The sequence below is a fragment of the Notolepis coatsorum genome (assembly GCF_963971535.1).
Source record: "Notolepis coatsorum genome assembly, chromosome: 17".
Classification (NCBI taxonomy): domain Eukaryota; kingdom Metazoa; phylum Chordata; class Actinopteri; order Aulopiformes; family Paralepididae; genus Notolepis; species Notolepis coatsorum.
In genome coordinates, this window is record NC_140181.1 from 22,526,636 (window position 1) to 22,550,833 (window position 24,198).

The 24,198-nt window shown below is 42.7% G+C and overlaps 1 protein-coding gene across 1 annotated transcript in view; it reads right to left on the reverse strand.

Annotated features, from left to right (window-relative positions):
- Positions 1 to 4,656: 4,656 nt before the first annotated feature.
- Positions 4,657 to 24,198, reverse strand: part of e2f1 (E2F transcription factor 1) — a gene marked incomplete at its 5' end in the record, with an annotated part of 26,794 nt that continues 7,252 nt past the window's right edge. The window contains 5 exons of the mRNA XM_084333226.1: positions 4,657 to 7,208; positions 8,531 to 8,816; positions 11,944 to 12,056; positions 16,565 to 16,719; positions 18,592 to 18,811. Coding sequence (XP_084189352.1) covers positions 6,967 to 7,208; positions 8,531 to 8,816; positions 11,944 to 12,056; positions 16,565 to 16,719; positions 18,592 to 18,811 — 1,016 coding nt within the window. The 3' untranslated portion in view covers positions 4,657 to 6,966. The remainder of the gene's footprint in view (positions 7,209 to 8,530; positions 8,817 to 11,943; positions 12,057 to 16,564; positions 16,720 to 18,591; positions 18,812 to 24,198) is intronic.

Genomic DNA, 24,198 nt, shown 5'->3' on the forward strand with positions numbered 1-24,198 from the left:
ACCCAATTTTGCGACCACAAAAATAAAAATCTGCAACAATGCTGGAAAAACAGGCAAGCATTGAAAACGTATGATTGCTTGTAAAATTGTTGGATAAGCCCTAAAGTTTCCCTTGTAAGCACTTTAAAACAGTGTGTGGTTAGGATTGGCGTCAATACACTTTTGAGCTATCAATTCAGCAAGAAAAGTGGAAATGTAGTTCAATAACAAATGGGAATGTACATTTCTAACATAACTGGGCAAAAAACTAATAATTATTTGTGTTCATTTGAACCTGCTTGGCAAAAACAGATAGGTGGAGTTTACCACACATGACAACATTTTGAGTCCTGTGAAAAAAGTTTAAAGCTACACTATGAAGTTTGTGGATATAAATTTGAACCCGTCAAGTCAAAATAGTGCGTCATATATCTGAGTGAGTAGTGAATACAGTAAGTGTCCAAAGAGGAAGATAGATACATTGAACCACATTTACAATACAAAGACATATCTAAGGTTAACATTGATCTTAATTGGTTTCTTAAGGTAATTGATTGTTTAAGATAAAAAAAAACATTCCAAAACTACATAATGGAGCTTTAATTCAAAATATCTGTTTATGTGACTGACGACCTGGCTGACATGTGAATTGTTTCGATTTAGGAAACTCCAGCTACCTGGTACTCCTAGTAAATTAAAAACACAGTAAGAATAATTAGAAAATATGTTATGCATTTATCTATGCATATTTGACCCAGGTATGATTTACAATAATTTGTCTTGTCAACAGGTTGAGCTTGAATATGTTGTTTTGGTGTCAAAAGAAACATGGTAATATCAATTTATTTTTATAAATCCATTTTCTGAATTGAACAAATTTAAAGCAGTTTGATTCCAACCCTAGCCTGAATATCATTACCCACAACGGAGACTGTTGAAACACACAAAGCAGAATGACAAGTTATTCAGATATTCAAACCCTATGCTTTCAAAACACAACATCTCAAAAATATCACACAAATCCCCCAAATTCATTTTGAGAACATCTCATTCACCACCATAGCCAAAACAAAAAAAAACCTGATTGGAATATTCATAAACACTTTTTGTCCTTAGTAAGGCACTGCATTAGTCTAGCAGAAAACAAAAAAACAGCTGTGAAACAAGTTGTCAGGATACTGACAAAATAAAAGAACACCTCACGTTCAGCAAAGCAAACCATATAGATTAATTGAGCTGCCACTGAAAATCGATTAAACCAAAGCCCAAGACGACAGTAGAAATATTACTTTTTATACAAGACTGGAGCCATACTGGAGTGAAATTTCCCCGAAAATATGACCAACAACTATTTTCTTTTCATTTAATTTTGGACCCATCTAAAAGTGATGATACACAAGACGATGAACATCGGCAACACTGTGCGTAAGGGGTGGGTATTACCCATGTGTGGCATCATGGGGTACAAGCAGGGCTGTTCTTCAGTCAAGACAAAAACCCACTTTCTGTCGTCTTGGGACAGGTCACGCAATTTCTTGAATTTTGCATTGCAATTCTTACCCTTTAATGGAAATACCATGATATTACCATCAGTATCATGGTTTAAATGAGATTTATACCATGGTATTATCCAAGTACAAGGGCGAGAAACTAGAATAGACCTGATCTGAGTCTAGACTTCCACCCAACCAGAATGATCCTGACAATAGGCCCTAGATACAAGGAACCTTGAAAAAATCATCTCTATTGTCCCAGGATGGTGCCTCATTTAGGCCAAGGCCATGATACATGGGCAACGTTACCAGCAACATGGATGGGAACTGGGCGAAAATCCATACGGGCAACGTAGGCGTTCGTGTACAAAACAGGGGCTTGATCCAATTTCAGTTGCACTAAGTCAGTTCAAAAATCTGTTTTAAAAATACAAATACAAAAAAAGAAAAAACATTTCAAAATGTATAACAGCCGATGATACAACATGGAGATACTTTTTACAAGGATACAAAAGAAATACAAATAATGAAAAAAGGACATTTACAAAAGAAAAACATACGTTTGACTTTACCCCCTTACATTACTCAACAATGCTAAATTTGGTTTGGGATCTATGACTAAAATAGTAACGGACCATCTTCTCTGCCTTGGAGTTAAATCCCCCTCCCCACGAGAAATGGCTGTAAAACATTTCGGTACCATTTTCTTCTTCTATAAAACACCCTAATAAATAAATATGAAGTTTTAACATTGCAAAAAATTACAATTTTACACACTCACGCAATACTTACAAAAAAGGGAAAACATAGCTTAAAAACCAGAAAGGTGCACACAGTAGCGCATATATCCCACCAGGTGGCAGTCAAGACAGTTATGTGCCTGCCTCATCCTCATCCTCGCAGAGCAAAACAAACAAATGCAGATACTATCTAATAACGTAAAATTTAAATTACCGGTATCCAAACACACTTATACACAACATACAGAGATCATCCACCGTCTGCAAAAAATAAATAAAAAAGCCAAACTGCGGCCGTGTAGTGAGAATATAGTGTAGCGAGAGGTGTGATTTCTGGCCAGAGCAGCCGTCTTGCATCGCCAAATAGTGAACATGGGAAATACTTCATCTATAAGCACAACCGGCTTAGCTTACACAATGTTGTTGTGACCAAGATTTGCTGGTTTTCGTGCATAGATCACTTTGATCAACTTCTAAATATGAATTTCACTCCCAGAACTTGGTTTCACAGGAGCAGTTCCTGGTTGGCCAGAAGATGATGGCCTACTAGGCAACAGCAAACATTATTATGAAAAGGCACAGGGCTATGGGAGGGGGGTATAATAAAGGATTCTGATTATAAGTTGTAATTACTCTCACACTGGACTCGTTACAACTTGATCTTAAGGCAGATCCAGATCAGATCAACCAAAAAAAGCTGTTAACGGTGTAATTATGGTGTCACAAAATTATGGGAGTTGTTGGGTGAGACTTTGCAGTTAATGTTAGCAGACATTTGACGTGCAACATTATTCCCCTCAACGTAACCAAAAGCAAACTGAGAATGTGAATAGAGGACACATTTAGACAAAAAATATGTACAACTGGTTAGCCTGTGTCCTTCTCACACATGTATGTCTTCCTTGGGTGACTTGCTGCCGGTTCAGGCTGAGGTCCTGATTAAATGTGGCATAGCATCCATTTCGATGTACAATCCAAGGGAATGGCCATGTGCCTGTAGCAAAGAGTGTACCTGTACACAGGTGGACACACACCGGACGGATTGCATGAGCTCCTCTTTCTACCTATTCAGAATAATTCTGTTGCTAGGGGAACAGCTTTGAACACCTATTGTATTAGCAAACACTGCAAAAGGAAATAAACTTGGGCCCATTTAGAATATCTTTGAATTAGAAAAGGTCTATAAACTACTTGTTATTGCAGTGAATTTCACTCTACGGGTTGGAAAACAGTTAATTTAACAAATCAAGCAAGTACTGTATGTGGTGAAATATGACTTGGTAAATTCATTCTAGTTTCAGTAGAAATGATAGAATAGTCATGGTGGCATTGATAGTTTGGGTAAAACATGTCACCCTGGTTAACGTTTCCTCATGAAATACTCCTTTGGTGTAAAGAGCCTACTGTATAAAATACATGTTTAAACAAATGCCTGAATTAAATCAGTTGGATGACAGGAATTCAAAATTAACTCTGGCATAACTACGAGGGCTGCTTTATTATGGCAAAAATCATAATCACGATTATTAAAATTAAATTAAAATTATTGATTTGAAAACATCATATGACGACGACCAGATTTGTTTTACCTTTCTTCTACAAGTTACCAAATATGTTTAAAAATAAGAGAAACACGCCAGGAAGGGTGAAGGAAGGGTACGCTGCATTTACAACGCAAGATAAAAGCAGCGAGGCATGCGGCACAATAATAGTTTTATCTCAATTATCTTGTTTTTATGATCGTGGGAAAGCAAAAATCGTGATTGAAACTTGATTAATCCCTCAACCTTAATAACTACTGCATAAAAACAAAATACAAGACGGTGGAATTGATCCTTTGGAGATTCGAATAGGTAACCGGACGTACCTAAGAAACATCATTGAGCTTAAGGCATAAACATTGACCCACTCCTCTGAACAGCAGCAAGTCGCTTTCTTTTGAAAACATTTCCAAAAAGAATCCATCATTCCCATAGATTCTGGCTGAAATTATCAATAATAAATTGATCCTGATTAATCCTGGTTTCTTAAAAGTATGGTCCACAATAGGTCATAGTAGGCTTGGTTCTGGTGGGGCCCCAGAACCAGTAGTAATACAATTACATTTCTCATTTGGGTGTCTGGTTGGAGATTTATTCTATCTTTTTCTACAAGCCTGTCATAGAATATTTTTGACCAACATCTTCAAAATGCTTCCATGGTGCATTTTGCCCCCCCCCCCCCCCCCCCCCCCCCCCCCCCCCCCGTAAACCAGGGTAGGATCCAAGCAGATATGGCACTAGAGCGCCAGTATGTCATTTATCCAATGAGGTACATTCCACACAGGGAAATGACATTCATTTTGGACCTGCAAACGTTTTTGCACTTGTCAAAACTATATTTTCTGTGCCAAAAAAAGGAGCTAAAATAAAGAAAATGCTTCTATGCCCCGTCCCCTGTCGACTTCTGTCTGCACAGAAATCAACCAAGTCTCTATAGTCACACCAATACATCATTACTATTCAAGTTACTAAAGTACTCAAGTTTTAAGAGTTTGGATCATATTAACCTATGTTCACAATAAACCAGTTAAGCTTGAGAGAACACTTAACAAGATATCTGGGGGGGTACACCAATAGTTATCCTGAAGCCCTGTGTACTGCTGGTCTCTCCAACCTTGGCAAACTTAGTTTTCCTGAATACAAGCACCGTGTACGGCTGGTCTCTCTAACGTTGGCACCGTGTACTGCTGGTCTCTCTAACCTTGTACTGCTGGTCTCTCTCTAACCTTGGCAAACTTAGTTACCGTGTTTATATGCAGGTTAATAATACATGTATTTATTCATGTATATTGCAATATCCATAAGCGGGATACAAATATGCATGCTAACGACTTGTCCCGAATAAGGTAAGGGCTATTATCCAGAAAACCTCATAAAGATGAAAGCATTCATCAGACAGCCTCTTTTATCAATACTTCCGTTGTGTAAAAGATGTCAAGTTGATATAGCGTTTTCATGAACCAACTCAAAAACGCAATACTTGTGTATCGTGATATTAACGGTCTATTGGTGAGCATCTGAATGCACTCATTGGAAAAGCTGGCCCACGGGTAAACTTATGGATGACTTTGCCCATCAGCAGGCAATCATATACGAAGTGGTACTACAGGCATACTGTATATCCCGCCTATTGCTGGAACACCATTGGCAGTACAAATCTGTCCGTCAAACTGTAGCATGGTACTGTGGTTGCTCGCAATCTCAGTGCGCAGTAAAGCCATGATCACTTGTGACATACATCATCTTGTGATGCACCTGGACACATCATTGGGTGTTCCGGGTCAACAATCAGATACCCTCACCCAGGTGACCCAGCCGGGGGTTGATCAAGCCCCTGGCTTGTGTCCAGGTAGCACTACCCCACCCACGGCTCTCCTCTGCTGATCCACAGCTTGTCTTGGGACGGCCCTTCACCTACGGGCCCCTGTGATGCCCAGCATGTTGTGGGCCCCGCAGGGGAACTGGCCTGTGAACCCTCTGCGTCGCACCTCAATGGGCTCACACCTCAATGCTGGCACCTCCCTCGCCACCCGCTGCTTTGGCATTCTTCCGCTAGCTCAACATACTTTGCCCTCTTCCTCTCGTTGGCCTCCTCAGTGCAGTCCGCCCAAGGAACTGCGAGAATGACCTGCTTGGAAGCTTCCTAAAATCGGCACCATGCCCGACCTTAGTGCAGTCATGGCCACAGTTTCTGGGAACTTCACTCGTTTCCCCAGGTCAACCTTCAGCTCGCAGGTCAACTTTCAGATCGCAAGTCCAGCATGAATATGTCTTTCACTTTAATGGAAGGGCATACACTCCAGTTATGAATACATTATAGCTTCGATCGCTTGGTTAAAGTTCCAATTTGTTCCAACTTTGACCTGCAGATTTGCGTGTGCCAATGTGTGAGCAGCCAAGAGGATTTGTGCTGTTGAGCAGCGCATGTGATTGGTTGAAGCAGCATTGTGTCCTGTACGGTCAATGGTTTTGCCCACGGCATGCAAGGAAACTTGGCCAAATACTGGTGTGCTTGTGCCTTAAGATCTGGAAAAGAAGATGCTTTTGGAAAACTGAGTGCATAATTCTTAGGATCCTACAGTTGATGCCTCTCTGGTTAATCCGTGATAAGGAAGCCAGCCCTAGAAGTCTAAATTCATATCTCCCACACACACACACACACACACACACACACGCACATCAACACACCTGCACAAACCACTTTGAACAAAATCTCTGTCTCTGTACAAAATATAAAAAAAACATTATTCATATAAATAAATTAAATAGCTATACTAAAGCTAGATTTTCTTTTGCTAAAAATGCGTTCAATGTCTGAATAAGTGCTAGTACTGTGCTGTACAATCTTAAGCCATTTGAGACCTTAATTAGGGAAGTTTTTGGGTTGGGAAAATCATTCTTGGTCCTCAAAATAGTATTCCACAGAGGTCAGTTGTAAACCCCCGAAGTGGGGTTATACCTTCCATTTCATGACGTAAGGATATCCTTGCTACAAATTTCCTGAAGTCAGAACTTGGGGGGATATGGGATTACATTTGACTCTCAAAAGCATTTTTGCCAAACCCCAAATATCTTAAACCCATAAGTGGTCCCCAATCGTACAATCTGGTTCAGAGCCTTCGGTTCGGAGCTCCAAGTAACGGAGGGAAAGTTCCTAAATTTCAGGCAGAGGGATCGGCAATCTTCCTCCTCCTCCCCCTCCTCCTCCTCTACTTAACTCTCCTCCAAAACTCGTGTCAGGTCACTAAAGTCACAATCAAACAGTTCGCTGACACCTTCATCGTCTTCCAGTCCGAAGTGGTAGTCGTGGCTGTGGGGCGGGGACAGGTTGATTAAACCGTCCAACGGGAGTGGGAGACAGTCCCCATTGAACAAGTCGGAGGAGGCGAGGGGTGAAAGGTCAAAGTCGGGCATCTCTCCCAGGTTGGAGAACGGGTCACCTACCAGGAACGATTCTGAAATTTTATAGAATTTAATACAATTTTAATACAGTCAGTACATCATTCAGATTATAGGTGCAAAACAATTAGACCAAAACAAAGAAAACAATGACTACAAAAACAGTCTTTCAAATTAACACATTGGGTGCCAACGACAAGAAATCTCGTTGTTGGCCGCCATGCGTTGAGTGCCAATGACGAGAAATCTCGTTATTTAATCGTTATTTCTTTTATTAGCGATATCCATTAATTTTTCATCCATCCAGCCTCACGTTATCATTGGGACTGGCTCTGAGCTTGAAAAGGGCAAATACCACCCCCTAGCGTCTCCCGGATGGTATTGCACCCATTGGAATGGAGTCAATGGAAATGCATGAGAAAAAAAAACTCGGGGCTCCACATTTTACTTCTGAGCCATGTAACCTGAGACTATTGCATCAACTGAGGGCACTGGAAGAAGTCGATTATGTGTTTCGAGGTATAACGTTGGATCAATAAACGCGATCGATATTTGGAATGGCGATCAGGAATTGGATTCATCTTTTTGCAGAACATCTGATCTGAGGTAAGGACATCACGATATCCATGATACGTTTAAAAAGTATGAACTGTTCCCGATAATTATATAATATCGTCATATCGCCCAGCCCTAGATGAATATCAATATATTTCTATTATATTTCACTTAAAATCATTGGTAAACAAACGTAGTGCTGAGAATATACACTTTGACTGCTGTTTTGACAGGGTTAGGGTCTTTACTCTTGGCTACATTTGGAAAGAAAACACAACATTAATTAATACGGACTGTATTAATCTATTTATGACGTGAAATAAATCTCGCCCCTGTACAGGGCACCTCGGGCTTAAGGGGTTAAGAGTCTTAACTAGACTTAACATTTAAAGATCGAGTATTAGTCCGTTTACTAATCAACACACATATTCTAAATTACCAGTGATTATTAGCTTTCTTTCTTTTTTCTTTTAGATTTTTCTCCTTGTTTACCTTTTTAGAATTATATAGAGAAAACCTACAAAGTATCTCCTGGTTGAGCAAAACGGTAGCTCCTTAGAAAACATGTCCAAAGTCTGGCACCAAGCAGAACATAGAACACTGGTATTCTGACGAGATGACACTTCCTTCTTTTATAGTTTCCTTGGTTTTTACGCTCATGAACTCACCGCCTTCCGTAAGCGCCTTTATGGTCCAATGCGATTGGTCAATTAAGATTATGCTTTGCTTAATAGAATCACATGGTCATAGGAAACACTTCATTCAAAGTGCCGACAGATTACTACCTGCATCACCCCACAGATCAACTATTTCACCAGATTACCTGTTTCACCAGCCAGCGAGAGAGAGGAAGAAGGTTCCTGTTGCGAGGCTGCCGTCAAGGTCGATGATGTCGACGCCGGCGACGAAGACCTCACTTCGTGTGCAGACGTAGAGATTCTGGGATTCGATTGGTCGACGGGTGGCGTGGTGGGCGGGGCCAAGGTGGGGTCGGCGTCGGGTTTGGAGGGACTGCTTCCGGTCACGGGGCTGCAGACCCCGGAGCTGTCGTCTGGGCACAGGAAGACGTCGATGGGGCCACGCGTGCTCTTCAGCGACACCTGGTAACCCTGAGACAAGAGACGAGAGATGCAGACGCATGAAGGTTAGGGAATGTCCTAGGGGTGGGGGGGGGAAATCGATACGTAGTAGTATCGCGATACTTTGCGTGGCGATACTGTATCGATACAGGGACGCCAAGTATCGATATTTAATTATTCATAAAAAATTAAATATATATATATTTTTTTATATAAGGAAGTTGCATTGTTCATTTCAATACCTGTAATAGTACAGTAGTCCACACACACACACACACACACACATGTGCATTCAGTTAAGTTGGAATATGACTGTAATACAAACAGTTCAGTTTGTCAGGTACATGCAACACAGATTACAGTGTTGACATCTGTCTGAGAAAATACCATGTTCTGCAATAAAAATTATTGAAGTGAGATGAACAGACTGAACTTTATTTTATTAGATAAAACATGTTGACAGTTTTACTTTGCAGTTGAAAAGAGGTAATAAATTAAATTTGATCAAAAAAAATTAAATAAATAAAATCCTGCAATACTCAGCATATCGCGATATATTTAGTATCGTGATACTATCGTATCATGACGCAAGTATCGTATCGTGAGGTCTCTGGCAATTCCCACCCCTAGAATGTCCTGTGCACATGAGTGCCACTCCTCCAAGATGTCAGCCAGAGATGGAACAATAATAGTGTCTCAAGATCACAGTAATCCACTGCACACCATGTGTTCAGATTGACCTCTAGAGAAGAGTAAACCTGAAGAGGCCACAATATGAAATGATTATTTTGGTCAATCATTTTACCTTCATCCAATAGCTCATATTTTTAGACTGTTATTGTACATGGTAACAAAGGTAACGTTTAATACTAGGCTACATGGTATAACCAAGGTAACGTTTAATACTAGGCTACATGGTATAACCAAGGTAATGTTTAATACTAGGCTACATGGTAACCAAAATAACGTTTAATACTAGGCTACATGGTAACCAAGGTAATGTTTAATACTAGGCTACATGGTAACCAAAATAACGTTTAATACTAGGCTACATGGTAACCAAGGTAATGTTTAATACTAGGCTACATGGTAACCAAAATAACGTTTAATACTAGGCTACATGGTAACCAAGGTAACTAACGTTTAATACTAGGCTAGAGGGTAACCAAGATAATGTTTAATACTAGGCTACACAGTATCCAAGGTAACGTTTAATACTAGGCTACAAGGTAACCAAGGTAACGATGCAGCTATGAAGCCCATCACTGGGGGGTAACAAGTCAAATGGGGCTTATATCCCCCAGGTGAGTGTGTGACTGTAAAATGAAAACCTGTAAATATTAATGTAGCCTTTCTGAGAGAGACAGTAACTATATTGATATCCAAAGTGATCTATGTGTACTGATCTATCTGTATCAGGAGTGTATGTGTACTGATCTATCTGCATCAGTAGTGTCTGTGTACTGATCTATCTGCATCAGTAGTGTCTATGTGCAGTGATGCGTTCTTCATGGGACGGGGTTGCACGCAGTGCAGACAAAGTTTTGTGAGCAGAAGCGTGTGCACGCACACGCACGGATGTGCACGGCACGCGCGTGCACACAGGAATGCGCTGGACTCGCCAACTCACTATAAGTACCCACCTGGGCTACTTTGCATATCAATAGCGCCGGTCGTCAGGTGTGTTATATACGTTCTCAGATACATTCACACAGAACTTGTGAATGAAATGTGTTACATTCCATTCGTAGAGGCAACTAGGCCTTGTCTTTAGTCTGTGCTTAAGTGAGGGAACATTTATGCGCATGTGCGGGAGCGCGCGCACAAGCCCTGGATTGCGCGTGCACGTGGCGTCATTAGCGTGCGTGCAACTAGTGTTGATATGACGAATGCAACACTGTCTATGTGTACTGCTCTATCTGTATCAGTAGTGTCTGTGTGTACTGCTATATCTGTATCAGTAGTGTCTGTGTGTACTGCTATATCTGTATCAGTAGTGTCTGTGTGTACTGCTATATCTGTATCAGTAGTGTCTGTGTGTACTGCTATAGCTGTATCAGTAGTGTCTGTGTGTACTGCTCTATCTGTATCAGTAGTGTCTATGTGTACTGCTATATCTGTATCAGTAGTGTCTGTGTGTACTGCTATATCTGTATCAGTAGTGTCTGTGTGTACTGCTATATCTGTATCAGTAGTGTCTGTGTGTACTGCTCTATCTGTATCAGTAGTGTCTGTGTGTACTGCTCTATCTGTATCAGTAGTGTCTGTGTGTACTGCTATAGCTGTATCAGTAGTGTCTGTGTGTACTGCTCTATCTGTATCAGTAGTGTCTATGTGTACTGCTATATCTGTATCAGTAGTGTCTGTGTGTACTGCTCTATCTGTATCAGTAGTGTCTGTGTGTACTGCTCTATCTGTATCAGTAGTGTCTGTGTGTACTGCTCTATCTGTATCAGTAGTGTCTATGTGTACTGATCTGTATCAGTAGTGTCTGTGTGTACTGATCTGTATCAGTAGTGTATATGTGTACTGATCTGTATCAGTAGTGTATATGTGTACTGATATATCTGTATCAGTAGTATATGTGTACTGCTATATCTGTATCAGTAGTGTCTATGTGTACTGATCTGTATCAGTAGTTTACTGATCTGTATCAGTAGTTTATGTGTACTGATATATCTGTATCAGTAGTCTTTGCGTGATTTGTAATAGAAGTCTTGGTTAGATCATTGGCCCAATAATCTGTCAGTTGACGGTTACTGAACTTGGCTACAGACATATTAATAATTCACTCATATAATTTTAATTCACTCATATTGTAAGTTTCCTTTGATTATGATTTTTTTTCATATAGAATAGTAGAATAGTGCAGACACACAGAAGTATACAAATGCACTCACAGAAACACACAGACCACAACACAGTAGATTTTTACAAAAAATGTATTCAGAATATTTTAGAAAACTTTAAAGTTTTACAACATTTAAGAAACACAAGAAGTAAAAAATGTTCTCCATACAAAGCATATGCCAACAGGCTATAGCCTACCTCTATTATAACCGTTCAGCAATAAAGCATTAAAAAAAAAAAACAATAAAAATGATTGTCAGAATACTCGATTACCAAAAAGCCTCCCAACAACAGCAGCCCTGCGTACCTCTGTGGGCTCAGACACCTGCATCTGGGTCTCTGGCGGAGCTCTGATCACCATAACCAGCTGGTCCGGAGTGTCAAACGACTGCCTCAGGTCCTGGCAGCGCACGTAACCCAGTGTGCCACAGGGGTCAAGGGTCATAGGTCACAACACTGTCTCCCAAGATGCTCGAGGGCTTAAATCAATGACTAACCTGTCTGTGCTCACGTTGTGTTACCACACCGAGGGCTGGATCCACAAAGAATGGATTGCACGGAGCAAGTTGCACCCTTACTTACAATTCACTATGAATTGAAAATGGGGGACCCTGATGGAAACAAGACAAAAGTCTCTCTCTGGTCTGCATCTCCTTAACAATTGTGTGTATCGAGCCGTACTGTATTGTACCCATTCTGCAATCCGTTAATACAATCTTCATTCAATCAATCAATACAATACAGTATGGCTCAATACACACAATTGTTAACACATTCCCTGCCATAACTTATATCCATCAATATAGCCAGTCTGCCACCACTGTAAGCCTATGGAGATGTTCACCTTCTTTGCAGGGCTATAACTTTTTAAATTGTATTGCTAAATTGACATTACTATCATGGCCCATTCAACATCGATTATCTATCGTTCAGGATGTAAGAACGTTATACTTTTTCATTCATACATTGTTGTGTTAATACCGTCTAGAATATAAGTATGTTTTATCGTTTTCTGCAGTCATTCCTAGAATGCGAGTTATAGGCCTAAACGCGCATATATAGATTATCGATTGCCGTTTATTCCCTAGACACGCTATATTAAAAAAATTCAACTGTATATGTTCGTATACGTTACGCGTCATCATGCGCAGAGGAAAGGGGGGGGGGTAGTTTATAATTCCGTGATCGTCAGTAAATGCTTTATGTAGTATGAGTGATATATTGATCAGATGGTTTGCAGTGAAATGAATAAACAATTGGGCTGAAAATAACATCAGTGTCCTCTTACAGTGCGTCAAAGAGACTGGCGGTGAAATATCCCAAGTATAGGACGTCGATCGCCTAGGTCCATTTCCGGTTTGTATGTCGCAATAAACGCCGAAATCATATAGATTATTACGTTTATAAAGCGATCGATATGTACTATAGTGTCTGTCGGGAGCCTTGCAACAATGTCTGACGGCCGGATGAATTTAATCGACGCACACCTCCCACTTCCTGTTGTTCCAGTGTAACTCGCCCGATCATCCACCAGGCGGCGGTATTGAGCCGTCGTTGTATTGAGCCGTAGGGTCCAGCTGCAGCGTCGGAGGTGTATATATGAATTATGAATGCCATGGCGAAAAAATTAAATATTGATCTCAATAACGCTGTACAGCGAGATCTGGCGGTCAAAGCATGGCGGGCAATAATGTTTTACAGCATGGATGGCGGTGGATGTGTTAACCCATTACCCGCCAAAATCGCTGTTCAGCGTTATTGCCTGCCATGCGTTGTCTGCCAATAACGCTGTACAGCGTGTTTCAAGTTCATATTTTCATCATGGAATTCATATTTCACCCACGGAGCCTTGTCATATGCTGCGGGAGCCATCACAACTCTGCAACGCTTCAATACCGCCACCTGGTGGCCTGTTTGTTCCACTCTCATCGCCCAACGGTACGAGGAGACGGACGTGAGTTTCAGCGTTTTTCTTTATCATTTTCGATACAAACTGCTCTGATCAATATATCACCCATACTACATAAATCATTTAACGTCGGTCACGGAATTATAAACGACCCCCCGCCCCTCCGTTCACCCGCAGATGATCAGTCATAACGTTTAGGACCATGTACAGTTTAATGAAATTAATGAATGAAATTAATGAAAAAGTAAAACGTTCCTACATCCTGAACGATAGATAATTGATGTTGAATGGGCCATAGTAATGTCAATTTAGCAATACAATTTAAAAAGTTATAGCCCTGCAAAGAAGGTGAACATCTCTATAGACAAATAGCGCTGGCAGAGAATGGTTTAGGATTATCAAAGTGGTGGCAGAGAATGGGTTAAGGGGATGCAGACCAGAGAAAGACTTTCGTCTTGTTTACATCAGGGTCCCTCATTTTCAATTCATAATGAATTTTAAGGGTGCAACTTGCTCCATGCAATCCATTCTTTGTGGATCTAGCCCTAAGTGTGGAATCTTTGGAGTTTGAGGTCGATATGAGATGAGAGATGAGTGGGACGTGAATGTTGTTGAGAAGGTAGGAAAATGTACCACATGATAACCATCATTAATCACAGTCCAGGAAATAAACCACATGATAACTGCATCAGTCATTATGGTGCAGGGGAATTAACCACATGATAACTGCATCAGTCATTATGGTGCAGGGGAATTAACCACATGATAACTGCATCAGTCATTATGGTTTGATTGATTGATAGAAAACTTTATTAACAGATTGCAGAATGGGTACAATACAGTACGGCTCAATACAAACAATTGTTAAGGGGATGCAGACCAGAAAAAGACTTTCGTCTCGTTTACATCAGGGTCCCCCATTTTCAATTAATCAAGACCTTTATGACATACATGACATACAGCACTACTATGGTGCAGGGGAATTAACCACATGATAACTGCATTAGTCATCATGGTGCAGGGGAATTAACCACATGATAACTGCATCAGTCATCACGGTGCAGGGGAATTAACCACATGATAACTGCATCAGTCATCATGGTGCAGGGGAATTAACCACATGATAACTGCATCAGTCATCATGGTGCAGGGGAATTAACCACATGATGACTGCATCAGTCATTATGGTGCAGGGGAATTAACCACATGATAACTGCATCAGTCATCATGGTGCAGGGGAATTAACCACATGATAACTGCATCAGTCATCATGGTGCAGGGGAATTAACCACATGATAACTGCATCAGTCATCATGGTGCAGGGGAATTAACCACATGATAACTGCATCAGTCATCATGGTGCAGGGGAATTAACCACATAACTGCATCAGTCATCATGGTGCAGGGGAATTAACCACATGATAACTGCATCAGTCATCATGGTGCAGGGGAATTAACCACATGATAACTGCATCAGTCATTATGGTGCAGGGGAATTAACCACATGACAACTGCATCAGTCATTATGGTGCAGGGGAATTAACCACATGATAACTGCATCAGTCATCATGGTGCAGGGGAATTAACCACATGATAACTGCATCAGTCATCATGGTGCAGGGGAATTAACCACATGATAACTGCATCAGTCATTATGGAGCAGGGGAATTAACCACATGATAACTGCATCAGTCATTACGGTGCAGGGGAATTAACCACATGATAACTGCATCAGTCATTATGGAGCAGGGGAATTAACCACATGATAACTGCATCAGTCATTATGGTGCAGGGGAATTAACCACATGATAACTGCATCAGTCATTATGGAGCCGGGGAATTAACCACATGATAACTGCATCAGTCATCATGGTGCAGGGGAATTAACCACATGATAACTGCATCAGTCATTATGGAGCCGGGGAATTAACCACATGATAACTGCATCAGTCATCATGGTGCAGGGGAATTAACCACATGATAACTGCATCAGTCATCATGGTGCAGGGGAATTAACCACATGATAACTGCATCAGTCATCATGGTGCAGGGGAATTAACCACATGATAACTGCATCAGTCATTATGGTGCAGGGGAATTAACCACATGATAACTGCATCAGTCATTATGGTGCAGGGGAATTAACCACATGATAACTGCATCAGTCATTACGGTGCAGGGGAATTAACCACATGATAACTGCATCAGTCATTACGGTGCAGGGGAATTAACCACATGATAACTGCATCAGTCATCACGGTGCAGGGGAATTAACCACATGATAACTGCATCAGTCAGTATGGTGCAGGGGAATTAACCACATGATAACTGCATCAGTCATTATGGTGCAGGGGAATTAACCACATGATAACTGCATCAGTCATTATGGTGCAGGGGAATTAACCACATGATAACTGCATTAGTCATCATGGTGCAGGGGAATTAACCACATGATAACTGCATCAGTCAGTATGGTGCAGGGGAATTAACCACATGATAACTGCATCAGTCATTATGGTGCAGGGGAATTAACCACATGATTGATAACTGCATCAGTCACTATGGAGCAGGGGAATTAACCACATGATAACTGCATCAGTCATCATGGTGCAGGGGAATTAACCACATGATAACTGCATCAGTCACTATGGTGCAGGGGAATTAACCACATGATAACTGCATCAGTCACTATGGTGCAGGGGAATTAACCACATGATCACTGCATCAGTCATTATGGTGCAGGGGAATTAACCACATGATAACTGCATCAGTCATCACGGTGCAGGGGAATTAACCACATGATAACTGCATCAGTCACTATGGAGCAGGGGAATTAACCACATGATAACTGCATCAGTCATTATGGTGCAGGGGAATTAACCACATGATAACTGCATCAGTCATTATGGAGCAGGGGAATTAACCACACGATAACTGCATCAGTCATTATGGAGCAGGGGAATTAACCACATGATAACTGCATCAGTCATTATGGAGCAGGGGCGGAGGTCAAAAGGATATTTCTTGTTCTGAGTGTCCTCTGTGAGCAGGCGCAGCTGGAGGTTACACTTGGTGACGAGTTGGTCCAGTTTCTCCTCCGCCTCCGTCAGGTCACACACCTCCTGCTGCAGCTCCTGGTGCCGCGCCGCCGACGCCCCGTCAATCCGGCTCCCCCTGGAGGAGGAGACCAGAACAACAGTCTGAGTACATCACCAGCAGGTCCTGATGGTACCATCCTTCATACAAGAAGTTGTCCACCAAGCAACCAGACTGGTCAAATAATAGCCATTCCAGTCGTTCTGATAATCCAGTCGTTCTGATCAATCCTAAATATGATTGAGATAGAATTCATTTTTCACCAAGAAAGAGATCTACTAATGTGTCAGAAATGCAGAAAATCAAGGTGCCAATACGCTATTATAGTCCGTTTCATCCAGACATCTAATAACCAGAGGTGCAGTGCTCATGCCACGCGGTACCACGCCATTCCAACACTTTTCTGAGCAAAAATGCATTCACAACTTTCACTCGATTCGTTGTGCCGTGCGCCAATTACCGGTACTTATCTAGCTACTTGTCTTTGCATAACAATAGCATAACAAAGAACGAGAAGAGCCAAACCAAAATACAAGCCCTGTGGGGGTTTGCTTGAGCTGTGGAAGCTCTCACTATGTGACAAATGGTCCCGACTGGAAGGATGAGACATTAAGTTGTGCTTCAGAAGGAAACTGTCCTTCTATAAACTGTAAGTTACATTGTTAATTTAGTTTGTATTTACTTTTCTAGTTTAAGTTAATTCAATTAAAGAAATTGTAACTACAATATTGTATCTACAATTACATTTAAAACATTGTTTGTTTTTCAACCATATCTGTTGACAATATAATTTCTTTATATATTGAAGGCTACATCCTGCTACCTTTTTCCAGCTTCTCTATTTCAAGGCAATATTTACAAAAACTAAACTAAAACTAGTAATTTCCTATACAAACATGTTTCCTACTATTTATGCATAATAATCATCTGTTCTGTGCGCACGCAAGGGAACATGTATGCGCGTGCGCATGACGTCATTATAAACAGAGTACAGGCACTTCTGAAATTACCACTGCACCCCTGCTAATAACCCTATTATAGTCTGTTTCAGCCCGACCTCTAATAATAACCCTATTATAGTCTGTTTCAGCCCGACATCTAATAATAACCCTATTATAGTCTGTTTCAGCCAGACATCTAATAATAACCCTATTAGTCTGTTTCAGCCCGACATCTAATAATAACCCTATTAGTCTGTTTCAGCGCGATATCCAATACCAGCCTCGGTACATCTCTCTCATGCCTAATACAGTAACCCACCCCCCTCCGCCCTGCAACTATTCTCACAGGCTGCCAACTAGAAGCTGGTTAAAATAGGGCTGCTCCCCGACTGAAGACATTCTTGAGTCAAATAATAGTCATAGGATTTGTCAACTAATATGATAAGTTGATTTCATTGTCAAATCTGTAAAAAGCGAGACTTCTCTGCCGACAAATACATGCTTTTTTTCCCGCCTGATTTTTCAATTTTTCTCCCCATCCCAATTTAGTCGTTATGCCAATTCCCCCCCTCCCCTACCTGGTTGTTGTGCGCATGTTCTCCTACTGGTCGGTACAGGGGAACCCTGAGGTCCACCACACGCTTCCTCCGACACATGCGGAGACAGCCAGCGGCTCTGTTCTCACCTGACAGCGAGGACTCTCATTGGTGAAGCGTAACGCGTGGGAGGTCACGCTGCCTTCACCACTTCCTGCCTTTCGCTGAGCAGGCGCCCAGACCTGACCTGTGGGCGCCGCTGTCCACAACGCCAGATTACCACCCACGACTTCCCTCCCGCTAACTCAGGCAAGCAGGTTAGTATGACGACCGGCCCAAGCTGCAGGGCAATTCTGACTCCGGGAGTCGAAATGGCAGCCTCTTGCATTGGTGACGAGCGCAGTCTCCGCTACGCCACCCGACCGCCCCTACCAATACATGCTTTAACCATCTTCAACCCTCTCTCCACTTACAGCCACTGGATGTTGTTTTTGGACTTTTTCGAGATGAGCTGGATTCCCTCCAGGACATTGGTGATGTCATAGATGCGTCTCTTCTGGACCTCCAGGACCTGCGAGGCCCAGTTTAGGTCCACCACCCCGTCAGGAGACTGGGACAGCAGGTCCAGGAAGCGCTTGGTGGTCAGGTTCAGCGACGTGTCGTAGCGAGACTTCTCTGCCGACACTCTGGGGACTGAGAGAAGTGGGGGAAAGAAGAGGAAGACTGTTTGTGTTTCGCTAAAACATTTACTTCCTAAACATTTAAAGCTATTTTGTTTAGGGGCAGGTATGAGGGCCGACGGTCCACTCTACTGGTTAAAGTTGCTTACTCGTGAGTAGTACGTCCATTGATAAAGAAAAATAATGTCCACAGCCACTACGGTGTAAAACAAAGATATCCAAATGGTTTATTTCTCTTCCACAGCAAAGTCTCTCTTTACAGAAGTGATCCTAAAGCTATTTTCCTAAATATTCACGTCACTACTACAAGGTCAGTACTGCTCAGCACCGTTTCAAGATGCACATGGCTCTTTCTTCTTCTTCTTCTTATTTGAATTTCCGGCAGTGTAGACGCATCGTGGCGTATTACTGCCCTCCGCAATTCTTTTTATGGGCTCTTCTTCTTCTTCTTCTTCTTCTTCTTCTTCTACTGGACCCCGTCATCAACTACATTGTCCATTGGAGTGCAGCTAATGCTGCTACTTCCTGTCTGGGCCCCCCTCCGCGGGACCCTCCTTGACAAATGTTCTAGAATGTTTGATTATGACATCCTACTGTGACATCACAAATGTTCTAGAATGTTCTATTATGACATCATACTGTGACATCACACATGTTCTAGAATGTTCTATTATGACAAATAAGACTGTTCAATGACTTTATCTAAATCCAATCAATATTCCTAATGCCGTTTCAATGTAAGGTTATAAAAATAAACAAACATTCATATAATACAATAACCTAAACATATAGCTTTGGCTCCTCTACAGCAGGTATGTGGTTCCATTTTGAATATTATGGTTAGAAAGTCCCTTTTTTCCCTATGGTTCTGTTGTGAGGACGACATGAGATAATCAGACATGTAACTCAGCGTTTCCGTTAGCCGGTAATTACCGGTATTTGACCGGCAAAATCTGTTGAAGTCCGACATATTTAATCTCTCCGGTCTTAATGTCCGGTGAAAATAATTCCCTGAGTCTAAGCACAATTTGATAATTTGAATTGTATTAAAATAGGCTAAAATTAAATAGCCTATGCGATGAACGAAACAATCATTACATTTGTTTCATCGTTGCTTCTAATAATGACAACGACTTTGTCAGCGAGAGCTTAGTGCTGGGTGTGCGAACTTTTGTGAAGCTGCAGAGCCGGAGCAGCAGCAGCACAATGCAGTACTCCAGCAGTACTCCAATTCAGCCATTTTCAATTCAATGTTGGGTGGGGGGCGCTGCTGTGCGGTCCCCAGAAAAGAGCCAATAACAGCTGAATCTGCTGCTCTGCATCGACATACTCTCACAAATAAGTCATTGGGAGGTGGAGAGAGCAAACCCACGATAATGTTGCCGTCTCTCTCTGCCAAATTTCTCAGTTCTTCGCTTGATATAATTAATACAAATGTCCAATATAACGGAATTCGTTAGCTCATAAAAATGTGATTATAACAGACTGTTAATGTCGGGCGACTGCCCACAGACACCTATTTGATTTAAAGTCGGCAGCAGCACGAGTCTCGGGACTTATTTTATTTGGAATTTAATGACTTTATACGCAAAAGTAGCCTAGTTTTAAGTAAAAATATTATAAATCTACATGCCTTGATGATGTCATTCTTTTGTTTGGTTGTCATTCTTTTGCATATCAATTGTTTTTAAGCTCAATAAACTCTGACCGGAATTTCTCTCATTTGACCGGTAGATTGAAATCTACCGGACACTGAGGCTGGCAACAATTTTTTCTAACGGAAACCCTGATGTAACTCAAACCTATGGTTCTGTTGTGAGGACGACATGAGATAATCAGACATGTAACTCGCTCCTATGGTTCTGTTGTGAGGACGACATGAGATAATCAGACATGTAACTCGCTCCTATGGTTCTGTTGTGAGGACGACATGAGATAATCAGACATGTAACTCGCTCCTATGGTTCTGTTGTGAGGACGACATGTGATAATCAGACATGTAACTCAAACCTATGGTTCTGTTGTGAGGAGGACATGTGATAATCAGACATGTAACTCAAACTTATGGTTCTGTTGTGAGGACGACTTGTGATAATCAGACATGTAACTCAAACCTATGGTTCTGTTGTGAGGATGACATGTGATAATCAGACATGTAACTCAAACCTATGGTTCTGTTGTGAGGACATGTGATAATCAGACATGTAACTCAAACCTATGGTTCTGTTGTGAGGACATGTGATAATCAGACATGTAACTAAACAACGTGTTCCGTGTCTCAGGAGTTCAGCGGCATTGCCGCCCCCCCCCCCGAGAAATTCCCCTGGGTGACGTCAGAGAGGAGAGCAGACCTCTAATAAACACTGCATTTGCATAATGCAGACACTATTTCCTCACCCATATCTTCAACTTCCCTCAAGGTGGGCCTCCTACGGTGGACAATATTTGAGGAAGTAGTGTCTGCAGTTAGGTAGAGGTCTGCCCTCCTCTCCATGACGTCACCCAGAGGAATTTCTTGGGGTGCCGATGTTGCCTATACTCAAATGTATACCTACCTACTGCTTTCACCGTCTACAACTGCCCTACACTGTAATCATAATAATCACAACTACCTACCTTATACTATAGTCTACCCATATAACTCTGTGATGGCATGTACAATAGTGCTGTATATATATATATATTAGGGATGTCCGATATTATCGGCTGATGGCATAAAAATTTGATATCTGAAAATATCGGTATCCGTTTTCAAAAAGATTCTTTTTTTTTTTACATTTATTTAACCTTTATTTACCCAGGCAAGCAAGTAAGAACAAATTATTATTTTATTTATTGTCAAAGTATGCATAATGTTGTGTTAATTACACGACAAGAGATATGTAATGTTAATTACCTGAAATTATTACGTTTTTGGGGGGGGGGGGGAACCCTGCATATCGGTATCGGTTTAGGAAATTAAGAGTTGGACAATATCGGTATAGGTAAAAAAGCCAATATCGAGCATCCCCAATATATATATATATATATATATATATATATATATATATATATATATTATATACACACAGTATATCCATATCCGTCTGAATATACCTGCATATAATCCTTCTACAATACAATCTCCAAGCCGCTCTGCATCTATTGCAACACAGGAGCTGAGCAGAGCGGAGCTCGACAAATGTACCCGCTGAGGCCCCCCACAACCATCAGAACCGGGGAGGACCCGAGCCCCCCGAACCCCCCTAGCGGAGGACGGGAGGGTGTCGGATCAGACTGCGCGAAGAGGAGACTTCAGCAACTCAACGCACAGGGTGAGCAGACTGTGGGGCGTACCCACGACTACACAAACGCGCAACCCGCATGCCACTAGGGAACGAACGGAATGAACAAACCCACGTTACCACCCCTAACATCACGGGTCAAGAGCAAAAGCCCAACCCCGTGGCAAGGCCGTAGCAGCGGAGCGCGAAGGAGGACCCAGACCCAAAGAGGGACTGGACCCCCCCGGATAAAGGGGGCCTGGAGAGGCCAATGACGCCACAGCATCGAGACCTCACCAGGCGGTCACTAGTGACACCGCCCCCCACATCGCCAGCGTATTCGGACAGGGCCCATCCAAGAGCAAGCCCTTCCCCCCTATAGCACGCCGCCTAGCTCACTGAACCAGGTATACCCAGGCAGTCACCCATCCAAGTACAAACCAGGCCTACACAGCTTCCGAAATCGAACGAGATCAGGCGTGTTCAGGTTGGTATGGCTGTAAGCCCGAAGCACTCAAGAGGCTACACCCACAGCGGGAGCAGGCAGCGCACCGGGGAGACGACCCCCAAAAGAGGTCGATCCCTCAATCCAGGCAACAGGCCACTTGACCTGAGCCTGGAGCACTGCGGACTAGACAGGCGCCAAAGGGGTCTGCTGAAACAGCACCCCGGCCGAAGGGGCGTATGCTGGCATTGTTGTGCACCATGTCACAGCCTCCACAAAAACCCCTCTGCACTCTAGAGGGGCAGAGGCAGAGAAGGCTGACATGATTGGCAGACGTCATGAAAAGTGCGGGGGCACAGTCATGGGTAGACCCCGAGAGTTGACTCCGCTACCAACACACCAGGGAACCAACCACCCCCTTGGTTCTAACATGAGGCGGTTGTTCCTACAACCCCTCAAGAAAAACTCCAAAACACAACTGCGGGTATACACTGGCTATACCTCAGTACAAGTGTTTTGGTTTTCAAAAAGGGGTTAACCCAGGCCTACGGATCGACGAAAACAATTTCGGACCGCGCCCGGCGGACCGGGACGTACACAGGGATGCCAGAGGAGTTCTATAAGAATCACCTCAACAGCCCCCTCCCAGCCCTGCTTAAGCAGGAGAAGAGAGGGGCGAAAAGAATGGAGAAGGACCAGGCTCCCTTAGCGCAGCGCAAGGTACAACACAACATGGACCAAGCAACAGTGAGGGGTAATACGTAGTAACACAACCACAAATATCTCCATAACGTCAAACCCTGCAACGCCCGGGCCGACCCGGCATCCCCCCCCCCCCCCCCCCCCCCCCGAAAAAAAGCACAAGTCCCTCAGGGTACCAGAACAGCAGATCTGCGTTCCCGGCGGACAACGGGTTAACTGACCTGGACCGGCGCAACCAGAATCAGTCCTGTGCCCTAATCACGCCGCCATCCCCAACCCTAGGAGGGGGGTAGGTACGCGTGTCGATCCAAAACATTATAGAGGGCGCCACCCAGACGGTCCCTTTCGTACCGCGCTCGGTGGCCCACCCCAAGGGTGTGAGACCCCTCTACCTATGCTTTGATCTATTCCGTTAACATCCCCCAGATATGAATGACAATTCGTCGAGACAACACTGGCGCTCGGAAGAGACAAACTCCATCCCAGTTGCCCCATAAAAACGCTGTTTCAATGATGAGCAACCAAGGCGCGCAAGCCCATGCGTGATTCCTATCAGAAGCACCCAGGGCCAGCACTATGTACACGTCGAGACCCAAAACACATCAATGGACAGTCTAACAAGACACCAGATACCGTTCCTCCAAGCCACCTGGGAGAACAACAAGAAGCCGCTTTTTTTTTTACAGAAAAGAAAAAAATACGGACATGGGTCCCATGCAACGCGGCTGAGGGAAAACAACACCCCGTCAACCATGCTTCATAAGAGGGGACGGGGAGCGACGTACCCTATGACGGGGGAAAACCCATGACTCAACAGACCATTAAGGCGAGGAGTCAGGGAATCCCTAAACAATACCCCGTCAACCTACTCCATAAGGAGGGGACGGGTAACCCCTAGAGAGACTTCCCACGTGAGCAACAACTTCAAAAGTTTATGTAACATTGAGCCACGTGACCAAAAGGCTCAAGCTACATATATATCGAGCGTAG